The 18,187-nt window shown below is 35.8% G+C and overlaps 1 protein-coding gene across 2 annotated transcripts in view; it reads right to left on the reverse strand.

Annotated features, from left to right (window-relative positions):
• The window catches only part of KLHL1 (kelch like family member 1), a 360,871-nt gene that overhangs the window by 31,114 nt on the left and 311,570 nt on the right, over window positions 1-18,187 (reverse strand). For both annotated transcript variants that reach the window (XM_045478701.1, XM_045478696.1), the window contains exon 8: window positions 13,985-14,147. In XM_045478701.1, coding sequence (XP_045334657.1) covers window positions 13,985-14,147 — 163 coding nt within the window. The remainder of the gene's footprint in view (window positions 1-13,984; window positions 14,148-18,187) is intronic.

Below are 18,187 nucleotides of genomic sequence, written 5' to 3' on the forward strand. Positions count from 1 at the left end.
TTTGCATTACCAAAGTTTTTGTACTTTGGTTATCACTCTGTTTTATCTAGGACTTTAGGGGAGATTTGTTGTAAACAGGTAGCTTGTTGTACTTATTGACTGATATCTTCAAACCAGTTCTCCTAAATAGCAGTTTTAGGTCCATCAGAGACTTGCTAGATCAAGCAGGGCTATTTCAAAGTTCTCCTTACTGACTCTGTGTAGGAAACCTGTGGATTCTTGTCATGCATGTATGATGAATCATGGCTTAATTCCCTTAAGTTTCACTGAAGAATGGGTGGTCAAGAGCATTTCATAAGATCCTGTCCAACAAGGTTGAAGCTGTTACTCTGGGTGCTCGGTTTTCTACATCTTTAATAACACCAAGTCTCCAGAATTTGGGAGGTATAGGGTATAACGGTGGGGTACATCAACCTGCTGTGTTGAATGTACCTAATAATATCCAATTTCCTAATGTAAGCTCCATCAGGGACTTCTAAATCATGGAAGAATGTAGGAAGAGTCTTCACATTTCACAGGGGCTTAATCCCTGCCTACTTCTAGGGGCCACTCTTACCTAAGGGGTTTTCCCCCCATGTTAAGTTGGTTTCTTGGCATATCTTTGCCAAAGTTCTTTTTTTTTTTCTTTTCGGTTGGGTGGAGTCCAGGAAATGTGTAATTTCCATTCAGTGACCAAGGCATTGAACACTGCTTATGTGACTTTTGCCACAAATGCTGGTCCATTGTTGCTCCGAATTGTTAGTGGCAATCCAAACCTAGGAATGATTTTGCTTGCAACTGTTTTGACAACTTCTGAGGCCTTTTCTGAGGGTCATGGAAAGGCTTCAATCCAGCTTGTAAAAGGGTCTACAAATATTAGTAAATATTGAAAATTACCTATTGTTTCTGGCATCATGGTAAAGGCTACTTGCCAGTCTTCAGGTCTGGTGTCTCTAAGTTGTATACCTTTTAATGTTTATTTTTGAGAAAGAGAGAGACAGAGCATGAACAGGGGTGGAGCAGAGAGAGAGGGCGACACAGAATCCAAAGCAGGCTCCAGGCTCTGAGCTGTCAGCACAGAGCCCGACATGGGGCTCATACCCACAGACCGTGAGATCATGAACTTAGCCGAAGTTGGACACTTAACCGACTGAGCCACCCAGGCACCCCAAAGTTGTACACCCTTTAGAGTGGGAAGAACCCAGCCTTAGGATTGTTTTTATTACAGTGTCACATTTTTCCATAGTTCTCTGAAGACTGGGACCAGCAATACACTTCCGGATCCACTGAAGAGTAGTATTTAGCCTTTATTGGATCTTTGGGGAATATGGTTAATCATTTTTCCATACAGTGTTCTTGGATAAGGATTCAATATATTTCCATCTGTTTTTAATGCCAGCATGGTGTCCAAATCCCCATTCCTTAGCTCTTTTGAGGTCTCCAAGGAATATTGGGGCTTTTATTTAGTTATGTCTATGTCTAGTACTAAAGCCATTATAGAGTCTTTGGAGTTTTTGTATGGACTGCCAACCTGGCAGCTTAATCTTCCCAACTGTGCCCTTGGGTTCTTGTACAGTATAATTTCTGGTGCCCTCAACAGTGGACAATAACTGAGTGCCCTCAACAGTGGACAATAACATCCAGCTCTTCCTCATCTTTGATCCATGAAACTGCCTGTCCATAAACATCTCAGTGTCTGGATTTCCCAATGGCAGATGCATCAAATTGGGATGGCCAGAATAAACCTATTGAATTATCTGTGTGTCTCTGGTGATCTTTCTGAGTGGCCTATATAGGAACAGCCATTAAGATCATCTAAACATGGACTGTGTGGCAAATTTTCTCTGAAGTTTGCCTCAAGTTGTCTAGTTTCAGTTTTCAGGGCTTCAGGAAAAAATAGTGGTTTTAGTTCTTGGTGATTCCAAGTCAAGAGAATGGGAAAAAAATGGAAACTTTTGTTGGGAGAGTCTTGCCAGATATTTGAGAAAACAGAATAATTCAGGATCTTGTCCAGCTTTTTAGGCAAACAACAAATATTCAAAGACAATTAATCAGAGCTAGAATCTAACATCCACAAAGGCATATTACTGAAACAGAATATCTCTCTAAAATCACCCTCATTTCCAAAGATAGCCAAATTAAGACTAATTTGTAAAATAAGTCCAATTTTAACAAACTTGGATTCATTATTTACATAAGCACAACAAGAATAGTGATTGGCCAATATAGGTTTCTTTTCTTTTTTTTTTTTTTTTAATCTACTTTTCTGGAATTTTTTCTTTAGTTTTGCTTGTTTATTTATTCTTTTGAGAGAGAGAGAGCATGTGAGCAAGGAAGGGGCAGAGAGAGAGGGAGAGAGAGAGAGAAAGAGAGAGAGAGAGAGAGAATCCCAGGCAGGCTCTAAATTGTCAGTGCAGAGCCCAACACAGAGCCCAGCCCACAAACTGTGAGATCCTGACCTGAGCCAAAGTCATATGCTTAACCAAGTGAGCCACCCAGGTGCCTTTTGCTGGAAATTTTCATAAGGAATTTCAGATTGAATTTTTAAGTTTCTCAAGGCTAAGAGAATACTTGCTATCAGGCGTTGCCTGCAATACCTGCAGATCTGGATGAATTCCTCTCATCTATAAGTCCCCCAAATATCCTGAAGTTTCTGCACCTACCAGGAAGTAACTTCTTTACTGCCCTGGTATGACTCCTGGGAATCTTATAAGCAAGGTTTTAGGATTTTTCCAAGGGGCTTCATTGGCTGCATAAAGCCAACCTTGGCTCTTTGAAGCTACATGGTTATATCTGAGTCTATGATTGGCTCCCTCAAATACGACTGTCCAGCCAAAGCCTCAGTCAACTGAGTGTTTCCAACAGTGTCTTGTCACAAGGAGACCAGATTCTTACTGAACTCCTGCAAATAAATACGTTATCATGGAAATATAAGAATACTCACTGAGAATTTTTGGTTTCTGGAAGGATTATAAGGAGAAAAAGATAAATGTTTCATATTTGTTTACAAAGAAATATTTTATCAAATTTCTGTAAGTCATAGATAGCCTTAAGTCTGGAAGAGAAAACTTTAGAGAAAGAAGAGTCTCTTTGGATGCAGCTTTCCCATTACTTCTAGAAATTCTTAGTTGAGTTTTATGACCTTAAAGATACCAGAGACCTGTATTTGTCATTATGGTGAAATTGACAAGAAAATTCTGTGACATACAACACTTTAATAATTAGAATTACACTTGATGACATTTACACCAGAATGTATCAAAACCTCAGGGATTTTGTATAATTTCTAGAATAGTTATAACATTCAACCATATAATACAACTTAGGAAGATTTATCATCACTTATCTGACAATGCTTCCCATGTAATTTGACATACCAAAGAAATAAGCCTAATTAGTCAAAAATACATTATATTCCAACAAGATGAATTTTTTTTTAAAAAAATGTATGCAGTTCCTCCTTTATTCCTCCCTGTCATCTCCCATGTTGATATATACTTATTGAGACAAGGACATCCAGGGCACTGCATGGATCTGAGTTCTTGCGCTAGATGCTGTGATTTGCTGACTAGAATCTCTATCAGGAATGAAGGACTCTCAGCTATAGGAAGGCTGCCAAGAGTCCTCAGCTCTCAGAGGCCATCAGGGATCGCCTTGACTGAAGACAGCTGCCTTGCCAAGGGCATGCCCTCTGCCCAGGTGGTCACATCCTATGACTGTCATAAAAGTCCAGCCCTTTTGCCTAAATTTAGAATAGTTATGAAGGGTAATTCAACTTTTGGAACTCCTCAGAGAATTAGTTAAGGCTTCTGTTGATATTGTATCACTGCTCAGCTTCTGCCTAATCTTGCTTCGTATGCTTCCTTCTCTTTGCTAATAAACTACTTTACCTACTAATCTCCATAATCTTAGTCAGTCTGAACCACATACAAAATTCCTTTCCAAAGATCCCCTTCTCATAAACCTTCTACAGCTGTCTTTTTTACATTCAGAGTTTGTCCTAAGTTTTCCCTTTTTAAATACCCAGTCTCATTTCCCTTCATACAGAGTTGTTTCCCTTGTTATTTCCAGTAGTCTTAATTACATGTATTAAAATTATTTATATCTATTTTTTATTTTTAGATTACCCATAAAACTTCATGAAGCATTGGACAAAGTCCAAGTTGTTTTTTTTTTTTTCTTTTCTGATGAATTTGTCAATGGAGATAAGTTGAACTTATTTGACGTTCAGTAAGCACAGAAAGAATAAAAATTTCATACATAATTCTGATAATTCTGAAGACATGTCCATTTTTAATTAAAACAACGTTAAATTATCTTTAACTGAATTATTTTCCCAGATCATGTGAACTTGCAAAACAATTGGGTTAGTTTCTATATTTCTGAGTCTTAGAATGCCCAATTTTTATAAGTGTTTACCTTTAAACTAAATAGAGCTCTTTTGCAAATTAATTTTAGCAATACAATCCAGAAGTACAGAAAATATCACATTTACAACATATGTGGAGACACATAAAATATATAAACAAGATAACAAAAAACATGTTAAAGGCCTAATTTCCAAATATCTCTCTTTACAACACAAATCTAATTGCAAGATGGTATTACAATTTATGGATCCATTAATTGGCCATTTTTATCCGGAGTCTAACAAATATTGTGTCCAAGCAGTATTGCACAAAAAAAAAGATTGCCAAGTTTTAAAGAATACAGCCCAAAGGGCCACATGCAGGGGTCAAACTATCATTTCCCATTCTCCAATGAGAACAAAGTTGATTTTTACTATAAGCTGCATCAATAACCAAACCAAATTAAGTCCAGAGTAACTCTGTGAGCACTGGTTCCTCCCTAAAAGTCAGAATGTCACCTACTGAACTAAATGGCTTCCTAGTCATCCTTTTCTTAATCAAGAAAAAGAGGCCAAAAGAACACAACCCCATATTTGGAGGTAACCGAATGGGTGGAAGAATGTAAACCAAACCAAATTGGAGAAGACTAAGCTCATCTGTGGTTGCACACAAAATACTCACCATGAGATGTCTGTCCAAACTGAAATCAAAAACCATTTCCTTGCCATAGTAGGAGTGGGGCCCCAGGGATGTTCTCTAGGACAGAGTCCCAGCTGCTGCATGGACTCATCACCTAACGCCTGTTAGCAGCTGGGGACCTACAAACCAAGGGCAAAGAGCTTCTGCCTGGCTCACCAAATCTGTAAACAAACTTAAGTTCCTCTGCCAGGTGTGCAGCAAAGACAATCACTAAGACATGGCATATGCAGCAAGGAAAGGATTTATTCCAGAGGCAGCCAAACAAAGACCGAAGGACAAGTCTCAAATCTACCCCCTCCACCCTCCTGAAGCAGGAGAGTGAGGGAAATTCAAAGGCAAAACAAAAAGATCTGAGTAAAACATCACAGCTGTTCTTACTAGTCTGCAGCTTACAGCAGTCCCATTAACCCTTTGGTTACCAGTTGCATGGCTACAGAAAGTGTTTCCAATACCACAGCTTCCATATTTGAAGGTCTTACTGACTAAGCCTATAATATTAAAAATATAATTTTCACTCACAACATACTGTTATCTAGAAACTATGTTCAGACATCCCTTCCTTTGCATAATAAAAATATAAGAATTTCACACCCCCCACAGTGTAAAACCTTTGAAGCAACTCCCTGGATCCAGAACTCTGTGTGATCCTTTGTTTCTCAATGGATAGAGAACTCTTTGATCCCAAGAGAAGTCTTGTCAGTGCTGCTGTCAGAATACTCTAGTATCTGCCCTTCAGGGAGCTCTCTCATGAGATGTTCCTGTTAGAGTATCTTACAGTACAGCGAGCAGAATTTCAGTAAGCTTACAACAGGTTCTGTGAATACTCTTGTTCCTGCTTGCTATGAAACGTGGATGCCTGTGGCAAATCTAGTTTAGATTTGCTGACATTGCAACACGGCTGGTAAGCAAGGTTGTATGTAGAAGTCTGATAGAAAACACTTAACTCTAATTATTAGAACATGCCCATTTTTTTACAAGAAACCTCTACTTGTAAATATGCACAGGAATTGGGGTCAATTAACCACATTCCAAAAATTGGTAGAATTCACTAACCTAACACCTGGTAGAAATGGTCTCTACTACCTAATCCTTCCATATTTCCCTGCCAGCAATTCCTCTCCCCCGATTACAATTCTGCATTTCCTTCCTTTCATGTTTCCTATTTCCCTTTAACATAATGTAAGCTCTCTGAGGGCAGATTTGATTTATTTTCTTTGACATATCACCATGGCCGGTACATGTTTGTACATTTTTTTAAATGGATTAAGTTCTTGGATTTCAGTTCTTGAAAAAGGGTGATTCATCAATAGAATTTGTCAAAGAAAAGGCACCTATGTTCCCCTGAAATAAGATTTTGACAAATGGCAGAAAAAAGTATTAATCATGTGTCCTGGGGACACAAAAGAAGGAATGATTAAATTTAAATGGGTGAAGTTAAAAAAGTGGTTTATGGAAAGGTACAGATTGAACTAGGCTTTGGATGATGGAAAATAATATAAATGGTCTCATTTAGGTTTTATTTGGGTAAAAGAAAATCTAATGCATTTTTAATACTTCCTGACACTATTGTCCTCAAATGCAATAACCTGAATCCTTTTAGTATTGATGTTGCCACATGGAATTTAATGCACATAGAGAACCAATGAGAGTTGTGCTAGGCTAGAGTTGTGTCACTTTGGAGAGATTTCAAATGTATCCAAAGATGAGGTGAAAATTTGAGCAGAGAAACTAGGTGGACAGTGGGAGGTGAGTGCAGAGTCACGAGGTATTAAGAAAAAAAAAAATGGAAAAGAAATTGAAGCAGAGAGATGAATCTGTGAAAGGGCAAAAGTGTGTGTACCATGTCAGCATGTTCGAGTAAACTGAGTGATTCGGTATGGCTGGGACATAGCTCGCTGGAAGGCAGCCGGCAGAAGTGGAGACGAGAAGGAAGGCGGGGTGTCAATCATAACACATAGTGTATGCCAGACTGAGGGATCTGGAAGCAGCCATGCTCCACAGGGAGCTCAAATGAACTGTCTTCCTTTGTTCTACATTCTAGTTCTGAGGCATGGTTTATCCAATAATCCCTTTGGACCACGGGAATACACTATATCCAGTCTACTAGTGTGATGAGACTCTGATAATTTTATAGTTTCCTTGGAAAATTATAAATTATTCTTCAGCCAGAGTGATCTTCATAAAATGCAACCGTGTCACTGCCCTTTCTTAACCTTTTATAACATCTTTACCTTAGCTAAGTTGCTGTATGACCCAGGGCCTGCCTTTCTCTCCAAATCCTTGCAGCCACTCTCTCTCATTATGTCAGAGACAAACTTAACTTGTCCTCCTTTTGTTTGCATGTCACACTCAGGTGCTTGACACAAATTGTTCCTTTTCATTACAGTGCTCCCCCACTTTCTGTAAATTTGTTAAATTAACTAAGTCCCAGCTTAAAAAAAAAGTTTTTTTCCAGGAGATAAATTACATACTTCCTGAGCCTCTTAGTAGTCCCAGGGAAACTCAGCAAACAAGGAGTTGTTTTTTAATGTGTGAATCTAAGACAATACAATTTTAATACAAATTATTTATCATACAAAAATTTAGGCAATTTGGGATCCCAGCTTATGAAAAAGAATAGTAAAGTTGAATACAAAACTAAAAATAGTATCTCTCTTGGAAGGTGCCTTGCAAATGACAGTCCTTGAGGCTTAAGTTACTGTGCTAGATATTGGTGCACACTGGAGAAAACAACACACATTTACTTTGTAAGATTCTTCAAACTGTGTCAGTTTCAGGCTGCACAGAAATTGCAACTTCCCCGTGAGTATTATTAGTATGAAGTTTTGAATGAATGAGCAGAATAAGTTTTGCCACAGTGAATCATGAAGCGAACCCAGCTATTTTTTTCTTGTTTGTTTTGAAGATTCTCTGTAGCATACATTGATTAAAAATTCAAGCCTATTTATGGGTGTGCTCAGACAGTATCAGTATCTGCTTCTTGAGCTAACTCAGGAAATAAAGAGAAACAAACCAGAAAGACCGTTAGCTACAAAGTTTGAAAGAATCAACAGAGTGCAAAGAAAAAACAAAAAGACTCGCTAGAACAGATACTATTTGGGGACTCTGAGGTTTTATATGGCCAATGACCACATCACAATGTCTATTCACTGTTTTGTTGTGTTTCCTTCATTTATCAAGTATGTTGACTCTGCCGGCATCAGATGACATATCTACTACTTAGCTTACTCTGTCTTATTGGAAGATTGACAAAAATGTTTCATGAAATTGATGTAATTTTGCTCTTGAATTTATCAGAATATACTCATTAAGTTTAAGCCATGAAGCAATTATTTATTTTTCCTCAACAAATGGTATCATAAAGAATCTAAACTTAAAAGGACTGTTAATTGGCTTTTATTAGTCTAATTGGGAAAATTATTCAAAATAATCTTCAGAAAAGCAACAGTCAGGTTAGAATGACACATTAGCGATATGTGAAAACAAAACAAGGAGAAAAAAGATCATGTCAGTAGAGACGAGAAAAAGATAAACGCCTGTCGAGGGTGATGCTGAAACAATTTTCTGCTATGAGTCTGAACCATGAAAGGTCACTTTCTAGTAATTATGTTTCTCTCTGAGTAAAACAGAAAAAGCAACTAGACATTAATAGACACTCATCAAATCACAGAATTTTTAGGTCATTAAATCACACTCAGGAAAAAAAAAAGGTACTCAAATGAGAGCTATAATATTTTGATTTAAAGGAGAAAGATTATTTGAAAATGAAGTCATTTAAAATACTTACGTAGAATATCTGGATTAAATTTGGGACAAAAGTACTCAAAATGTAACAATTTCATGAATGAAAACTAAGATGAAATACTGTCACACTCTGATACTTGTTATGAAGTACGTTATTAGAGGAAAACAGAATTTCTTAAGATATTACATAACCTAGCTGACCAAAAATTACAAGGACAAGAGAAACGACCAAAATGATGAATTCCATGTATAGCCAATTTAAAAGCCATATACTTCAAGACATATACTTCAAGAAGAAGATAGACAAATGACTAATAAACATTTTTAAAATGTTCAATCTCATTAATCTTTAGTGGAATGTGATAGCTCTATCCACTAGAATGTATAAAAAAACATAAAAGATAAAAGAATGACATTACCAAGTCAGTGAGGTATATAGTATCCAGAATTTTTTTTAATGTTTTTATTTTTGAGAAAGAGACAGAGAGAGAGAGAGAGAGAGAGAGAGAGAGAGCAGGGGAGGTGCAAGGAGAGAGGCAGACAGATGATCTGAAGCAGGCTCCACACTGACAGCAGAGGGACCAATGCTGGGCTCAACCTCTTGAACCGTGAGATCATGACCTGAGTCGAAGTTGGACGCTTAACCGACTGAGCCATCCAGGTACCCCCTGAGTACCCAGAATTTGAATACACTTTTAATGTGTAAATAAATTAGGAAATCAGCTTGCAAAAGCAGTATCTACTAAAGCTGAACACAAGAATGCCACGTAGCCTAGCAATTGCAGTTCCAGGTCTATACCCACCTAAAATGTGTACCCACGCTCACAAAGGATGTACATAAAGACATGCACAGCAGCACTGTTCTTATCAAAGTATTTAAACAATTTTTTAAGGTTATTCATTTTTGAGAGAGAGGGAGAGAGAGAGAGAGAGTGAGGGGGAGGGCCAGAGAGAGATGGAGACACAGAATCTGAAGCAGGCTCCAGGCTCTGAGCTGTCAGTACAGAGCCCGACTTGAGGCTCGAACCCATGAACCATGTGATCATGACCTGAGCTGAAGTCCGGTGCTTAACTGACTGAGTCACCCAGGCGCCCCAGCACTATTCTTAATTCAAGAACTGGAAACTATTAAAATGTCCAGTTATAAGAGATTGAGTACATAAAATTTCTATACATTAAAGAATAAACTACAAAGATAGTTATTAATACTATCTTTTATTAGATTCTGAATTTCAAGACATAAAACAAGTCAATAAATAAAACTAAGTCAAGCACAAATTGATGAATAAAAAAACAAGAGGAGAAAACAGGCATAGCTTCTGTATATGTACATGTTTGATTAAAAATAAATACAGGAGCACTTGGGTGGCTCAGTCTGTTAAGCGTCTGACTTCAGCTCAGGTCATGATCTCACGGTTTGTGGGTTCAAGACCCACGTCAAGCTCTGCTGAGAGCTTGGAGCCTGAAGGCTGCTTCGGATTCTGTGCCGTCTCTCTCTGGCTCTCGCTGCCCCTCTCCCCCCATCAAAAATGAATAAACTTAAAAAAAAATTAAGAACAATAATGAAACAGACAAAAGCGAAGGCAAAATGAAATTAATAAGTATGCTAGCACATAAAAATATCAAATTAGGAGGAAAATAACAATACAAAAGGAAGTTTTATAACAATACAAAATGGAATATTATTAATAATCATAGAATTATAAACAAAATAGGCCTGTCTTCCACTTTAAAATATCAGTAAAATAAAAATTTAAAAAAATTTTTAACGTTTATTTATTATTGAGAGACAGACACAGAGCATGAGCAGGGGAGGGGCAAGAGACAGAGACACAGAGCATGAGCAGGGGAGGGGCCGAGAGATGGAGAGACACAGAATCTGAAGCAGGCTCCAGGCTCTGAGCTGTCAGCACAGAACCTGATGTGGGGCTTGAACCCACGGATCATGACCTGAACCGAAGTCGGATGCTTAACCAACTGAGCCACCCAGGCGCCCCAGTAAAATAAAAATTTTAAAGGGAATATATATAACCATGTACATATACTTTCTACCACTATTTCTTTCTCTTGCTCAAGAAACTTCTGATGTTTATAGCAAGTTATAGCAGATAAATTGTAGAAAGCTCTCAATTCATGTTGTGATTATTATTATCTAAGATATCATAATGGAAAATGTTCTGAAATGGTTTTTCAAAAGCTATGTGGACCAAATATAGATGCAAAATCATAGTTAGAATATGGAATGCAACAAAAAATCAAAGGAGTAATGAAACATCAATTAGTTGGTTTTATTTTATGTATGTAATGAACATTACAGTTAGAGTATTTATATAAACTACCACATGAATAGGTCAAAAAAATTCCATTTTTAATAGATTCTTGGAAATAATTTAATAAAACATGAAACCAATGCTGTTTTTTTAGGATAAAATATCCACTAAACAAACTGCAGACAATAACTTGCCCTTAACATCATGCAGTACATATATCTCAAAGAACAACTAACATCATACACAGATTATGAAACCCTAAAGTCTTTCCAATTAGAGGACACAGACAAGGACACCTGGTCTCATTACTATTTATGCATTATTTTAAAAGTAAAAGCAATACAGTAAAAATGAAATAAATGTAAATATTAAGAAAGAAGGGATAAAGTTTCATTATTAGTTTACTATATGTTTATTTTCCTAAAAAAATCAGTTATTATAAAATAAAAGACTAATAGAACTAACATGAATTTAGTAAGATGGCTATTATATATCTATATCTATATAGATATAGATATATAAACTATTTTCTCTAGTGTACTGTAAATGTATAATTATTAATATATATGAATAAATATAATAAAAATGCACAAAAGTATACATAAATGTGAACAGACTTCAAAATAAGATATGAAGGCCATGCCAAAATTAAAAACCACCAAAATGTATACAGGCTGATTTTAAGAGATGAAAGCAGGCCCATATTCTCAAATGAAAAGATTTCAAATGTAAATACCTGTGATATTTGTTTCCAGGCAAAATCCTCAAGGGATTTTCAAATCTATGACACTAACAATGTCGTTTTCTGCCTAAAATAACTTAAGTGAAACCTGAAAAAGCCTAAGCCAGAGGAAATAATAAACAAAAATAGGTTGATATAAATACACAAACATGAAATTTGTGTGCCAAAACATATACAATTAAAAGAATAAATGGACACGATGTTGATACCAGTGGAAAATATTTCTATATATTCCATAAAAGTAGAAATATAGAAATATACTTGGTCAAATAGAATAAGGAATACACACAACTTTAATCTTGCTACTATAAAAATTTACATTTTAACAAAATATTTTTCAATTTCCTTCTAGGTGGTAACAAATGGTAACAAAATGTTGATCAGGATGCACTGAAAAAGGTATTTTTCATGTAATGCTGTTGAGAAAGTTTTTGGTAAATCTTACGAAGGAAAGGTTTAAATTATATTTATTTTAGTCCTGAAAATAACTCAGTCCCAATTCCCCTGAAATCCACTTTGCAGAAATTCTTCCTAAGGAAATACTCAGTAATTTGCCCAAAAATATTACATCTAACAGTGTGCAATGCAGCTTTATTGATAATATCAAAATTTGGGAAATATTTTACATATATATATTATGTTAAATGTAAATATTTTAGAGATATTTAGATACTTTAGATACTAATCAGAGACTAACTAGTTACTTACACTTCAGGACTTTTTTTCTTTTTTTCTTGCTGACAGTGGACTACTGCATAGCCATTAAAATTTGAATTTGCAAGTCTTTAATTCCATGGAAATGTTTATTTACAATTTAGATGACAAAATCAGCTTCTTTAACAACATGGTATAATAATAACTTTCTAAATATATACATATTTAGAAAAAAATTAGGTTGTCAAAGGTGATTGAAAGTGTCTCAATTGGATAAGGCAATTTATTTAACATTTACTCAATAGACATACTGAATGTGGATTATGCCCATTCATAACAATGAATGATGTAGACAGATCTCAACATTGACTGAACATATGTTAGTGAAAAGAGATGGAAAACAATGTATGTAATTTCAAGAACAGTAAGCAAATTGTTTGAGGTAGTGTGCAGGGTGGTCTATTTTAAGAGGGTAGATAGGAAGTACCTTCATGGAGACAAATTTTGAGATGGCATCTGAACAATAAGAAGGATCTGGACACATTAGGATTGGTAGGAAAATCATCTTGGACAAACAGAATAGCAAATTCAAAGGGACTGAGAGGTTAGAGCTTGCCATATTTGAGGCACAGATACAAGGGCAATTTGGCTGATGTAAAGAGAAAAAAAAAAAAAAAGTAGAGTACACCAGGAGAAGATCCAGTGGGTACCTTTAGGTGAAGATAGGCACTGTATACTCTTTGCTAAGAGAAGGCCTTGAAGAGGAATGATATATGCTTCATATTTGTAAAAGGATTGCTCTGGCTGATTTAGAAAATGGACTGTAGGAGAAAGAGAGGTAGGGAAACCAGATTGAAAGCTTTTGCCGTTGTCCAGGCCCGAGTTGTTATTAACTTTGTTTAGGGCAGGAATTCTCATGGGAGTGAGAGGGAGCCTATTTTGTCATCCCTATAGGATATCAGGCAATGTCTGAAGACTTTTTGGTTGTCACACTGGGATGAAGGTGCAGCTGACATCTAGTGGACAGAAACCCAGAATTCTGCCGAGTACACTCAGGCACAAGACAGAGCCTCAGCTCCAGTAAAGGATTATTTGGCCCCAAATTTCAACAGTATTGATGGTGAGAATTCCTGATTTAGGCCAATAGGTTGGAAATAGTACAAAGTGGACAGACTACTATAATCATGCAAAGAATATATATGAAGCCCCAAACTTTTAATAGCATTTTGAAAGCTTTCAATTTTACCAGTAAGTATATAAATATCCAGATCTTTAGTTGAAATAATTCTTATGAATTATACTTCATACTGCTTTTAACCAGCAATTAATGTGAAGGAGTTTGGGTTTCTGTTTTATATGGAGAGACAACCAGAAAAATATGCAGTCTTAATTTTTCAATTATCCATGAAGACAAAATTAAAGGAAAAAAAACATGACAATCGTAAAATCTATAAAAAGATTTTTATTGGATTAGCTTACTAAAAGTTATTTTAAGAAGAATATTTACTAAAAATATTTTCCAGATGAAAAAAGAAAAATCTACTCACTTGCCATTCAAAGCCGCTACACCAACTGTGCTTCGGGCAATGGACATACTGGCTACAAATGTCCATTGCTGACTCTGGGGGTCCCACCTCTCCACTGTATTCAGATAGCTCCAGCCATCATGGCCTCCCACAGCATAAATAGGGCCTTCAAGAACTGTTACACCTAAAACATGGGGGAAATGAAAGCTGAATGAATGTGCTTCACAGTGAGATTTAAAAAATCAGATTAACAGTACAAATTGTGATACAATTCAAAATAGGCTCTAGCTGTTACACAAATGCAATGGGGTAGAAACTTTTTACTATTAATTGTATCATTTTATTAAAGTGAAAACAATTAGAACCAAAATAAGTATGATCTAGGTGCTTTATAGAAGAAAATTAATTTGCTTATTTATATCTCTATGAAAAAGCAAATTCTAAAAATCAGAGATGATACACAGTGTGCCTCTACTTCTGAAAAACATTTCTATACTGCAGTTTAAAGTAGTTTGTTACTTTAAATGATGCTACATTAAGCAACACAATATTATCAATTTGAAATTCAGGGTAGGGTTTTCTGTGTTTTGGCTTTTTGGTAACTTCATAATAAAGTTATCTAAAACTTATAAAATATGAAGCATTTCATGTCACAAGCCGAAATCACTAAACACAAGCAATCAAAACAAAGTAATAGTGAGTCATGGATGAAAGGAGAGATAGATAACAGATAGATGATAGATAGATGATAGATGATAGATAGACGATAGATAGATGATAGACAGATACTCCTATATACTGCTTTTCCAGTGTATTCTTTTCTTCATAGATGAATTTTATTAAATTCTAGCAATTGCTAAATATTAATATATCATGTTAATATTGGCTGAAATGATTTCATTATATAAAGAGCAATTCTGATGAATTTTTTCTTCAAAATTCAAAGCCTGATTGTCAAGGACTCTGAAGAATCCGTAATTTTACCCTACTTGCCAGCTGACAAGTTAGACTGCCATAAATATACGTATGTTGGTAGAAGACATGAGAGTTGTGTGTCAAAGGGGAAAGGTAATTCATTACTTATAACAACAGTAATAGAGTATCACCTTTTTATTGTTTGTTTGTCTTTCACTTGTTCTTCAAGCCCTGGTTCCAATAGGGTGACCCAAAGAGGATGACCAACATGACCTTAACTTTGCCTTCAGCTTGACCAAAATTTAGAAAGGATTCTTCTTGCTTTGAGGGCCCTGACCTCATTTTCCTTAGAGCACTTATTTTAGAAAACATGTAATTGCACATTATTTCTCTCTGCACAAGATTTCTCTCTGCACAAGATTTCTAGATGGAAATCTTTTGAAATGCCTCCTACTCGTGTTACAACTCAGGACTTCTTTCTCAAGGACCTGAGAACTATTTCTTTGAAATGTAATCATCAAGAAAGATATTGAGAGCCTATCTTCAGTTGACACCTTGCTTCAAGTTGTAAAACTACTTCTTGTTGTGAAGATAGAAAATTTACCTTACCTTTGGGTACGGCCAATTAGCAAATACACTTTGCCTATAATCCCTTACACCTGCCTGAGCTCTTAAAAACACTCCTTGCTTTGTTTTGGTGAGGTTGAGTCCAGCCAAAATTCTGGGCTTTCTTCCCTGTTACAATAGCCCCTTGAATGTTAAATTTGTCTAATGAATGTTTTTGCAGTTCAGTTGGAACTTGAACATGCAGTGGATTGTATTACAAGAAAGGAAATGGATTTGCCATGAGCACTAAACCCATGTGCTTATTACTACAGAAGGAGACATTATCTTCATGCTTTTAAAGCATGCCTGCCTTTCACTTTGGAGAGAGGAATTATCCTCTCTTCTAAGACTTTCCATTATATTAACATCCTTTTGGGGGGTCAGTGCCTTGCTCCAAAGTTATGCAGAAATTTGAGAGACACATGGAGAATTTTCTTTCAATAGGAACCTGAAAATAAAACAACCCCTTGTTTGCTCATTCATTCACTCATTCATTTGAATGTCTGTTGTGTGTTAGAAATTGTTCTTATCACTAAAGACACAGTGCCAAGAACAGAGGTGAACAAGGCCAACAAAGTCCCTGCCCTCGATGAGCTGAGCTCATATTTATTAGGCAATAAATATGTAACTAAAATGGAATAAGTACATGATTCACAGTAAGCAAGCCCTTCACACATATTATACAATTATAATTTAATAAAGAAAAAAGTAACTGATTAGAATATCAAATTACTGTCATACATATCTCCAACTTAGGGATCCTATTTTACACACACTAGTAAGTAGATATGCATATGGAGGACAGGGTTCTGATGCAATGACTGCCAAAACCAAAGGACATAAGCTTTTTATGTTGATCTTTTCTTGGGGCAGCTCAAAGTAAGTGGGATCAGAAAGGATGAATAAATGTTAAGTTTGGGGCAATTTCCAAAGGAGATGAATATATCTTATGGAATTTTACAAGAGCATGTACAATCATTCCCATGTCTCCATAATGATTAAATATATGGAGATAAAGGTTAAACATCAATGAAGTTTTTAAGGAGATATCCATCAGAAAGGGCCAGATCATTAGCATGAATCTAATGAATTTACATTTTATTCTAAGAGCAAAGGGAAATCACTGAAGTGTTTATCAATGAGGGATTTTATCACCATAATATTTATTTTGATTTTGTTGTAGTAAATGGGTTGGAGTCAGTTTAGGAGGCAGTAGAGAGATGGTTAGGAGGAAATTGTAGTTATCCAAAAAGGATAAGATAGCATCTTGCCTTAGTAGGTTAAAGAGTAAATAGAGAAAAGTGGAAATATTTGAGCTTTATTCTGATACTGGAGGTTTGTTGCTAGAACATGCTAATGGATTGGATCTGGGGTATATGAATATGTTTCAACAATAGGTGAATTGACTGAAAAGTCTGAAAACTACATGTTGAAGATATCATGTCTGAGGGAACTATTAGACATCTAAGTGGAGCATTCAAAAAGGCTGTTTAATATACTTGTCATAAGTTCAAGTTAATGTTGGAGCTATATGTATAAATTTGGACTCCTCAGCAATGACATGGAGTTTGAAGGCATGGAATCAGATAAGGACAGTTAAGAAAAGAGTAGTAAGAGAGAAGGTAACAGAGACCAAAATCTAGCCCTGAGTGGCTTCAAAATCAATTACAACAAAAGAGAACAAAAGAGCCAGAGAAGAAATGGCCAGATAGGTGGAAGGAAAAGCAGAAGCTTTTGGTATCTGAAAACTAAGAGTGGAGAGTATTTCTGGGGGGATGGAGTAATCATACGCTTGCATATTTCTGACCAAGTACAAATTTCTATTGGATTTGGAAAAAGGGAGGTTATTGTTCACTTTCAAAATAGGTTCTGGACCATCACATTACAAGTTTTAATACAATCTGATAACTACTTAGTCAAATATATACCCTACAAAAATCATTGATCTGTGACTTGTTTTTTTAACTGTTTGAGATTATTTGACTTTTTGTACATGTTTCAGTCCTATAGTGTAACATATATAAAATGCCACAGATTTATGGACTCTGAATGCCTTATGATGTGACTTGCATAACTTTTGCAGCTGTGATGATTCCTTTGCACAAGGGTCTCATTAAGTAGAGTTAGTAAGTGGACCAGAATAATTTCAAAATTGGAATGATACATTTAATTTTTTCCTTATGTTTACCAAAAATATCTTACAGATGCAGTAATGCAAGGTTAAGAGTGTAAAAATATTTTTCTGTGCTTTGTTCAGTAACTACATTAAACCTGCACTAAAAAAATAATAATTTAATGGAAACATTTTTGTATGTCTCAAGCTTAGTAACTGCATGATTACTTCTGATAAAGAATTTTAAAACGTCTTTTGATGTTTTATGTTACCAAAATGTAGTTTTTCAGAACACATAATTATTTATATATCTTAAACTGTTGGTCTTGCACATATTATCCCCCTTATGATTTCCTCTGTAAAATATTTATTAGAATTTTATGTATAATTTTCCTTCAAGACCGTTCAATGAAAGAAGCAAACCCTCCCTAAGTTTCAGATAAAGTAGCACAAACTGAAGCTGAGCATTTTCTATACGGGTTACAGAGAATAAATGTATGCACCGGCAATTTAGGCCTTTGAACATGGGAAGTAATCAGTGGGGTGTGGTCCATCTGGATAGGTCCCTCCCCAAAATATTTCACTTAAAG

This window comes from Leopardus geoffroyi, chromosome A1 (genome assembly GCF_018350155.1).
Source record: "Leopardus geoffroyi isolate Oge1 chromosome A1, O.geoffroyi_Oge1_pat1.0, whole genome shotgun sequence".
Classification (NCBI taxonomy): domain Eukaryota; kingdom Metazoa; phylum Chordata; class Mammalia; order Carnivora; family Felidae; genus Leopardus; species Leopardus geoffroyi.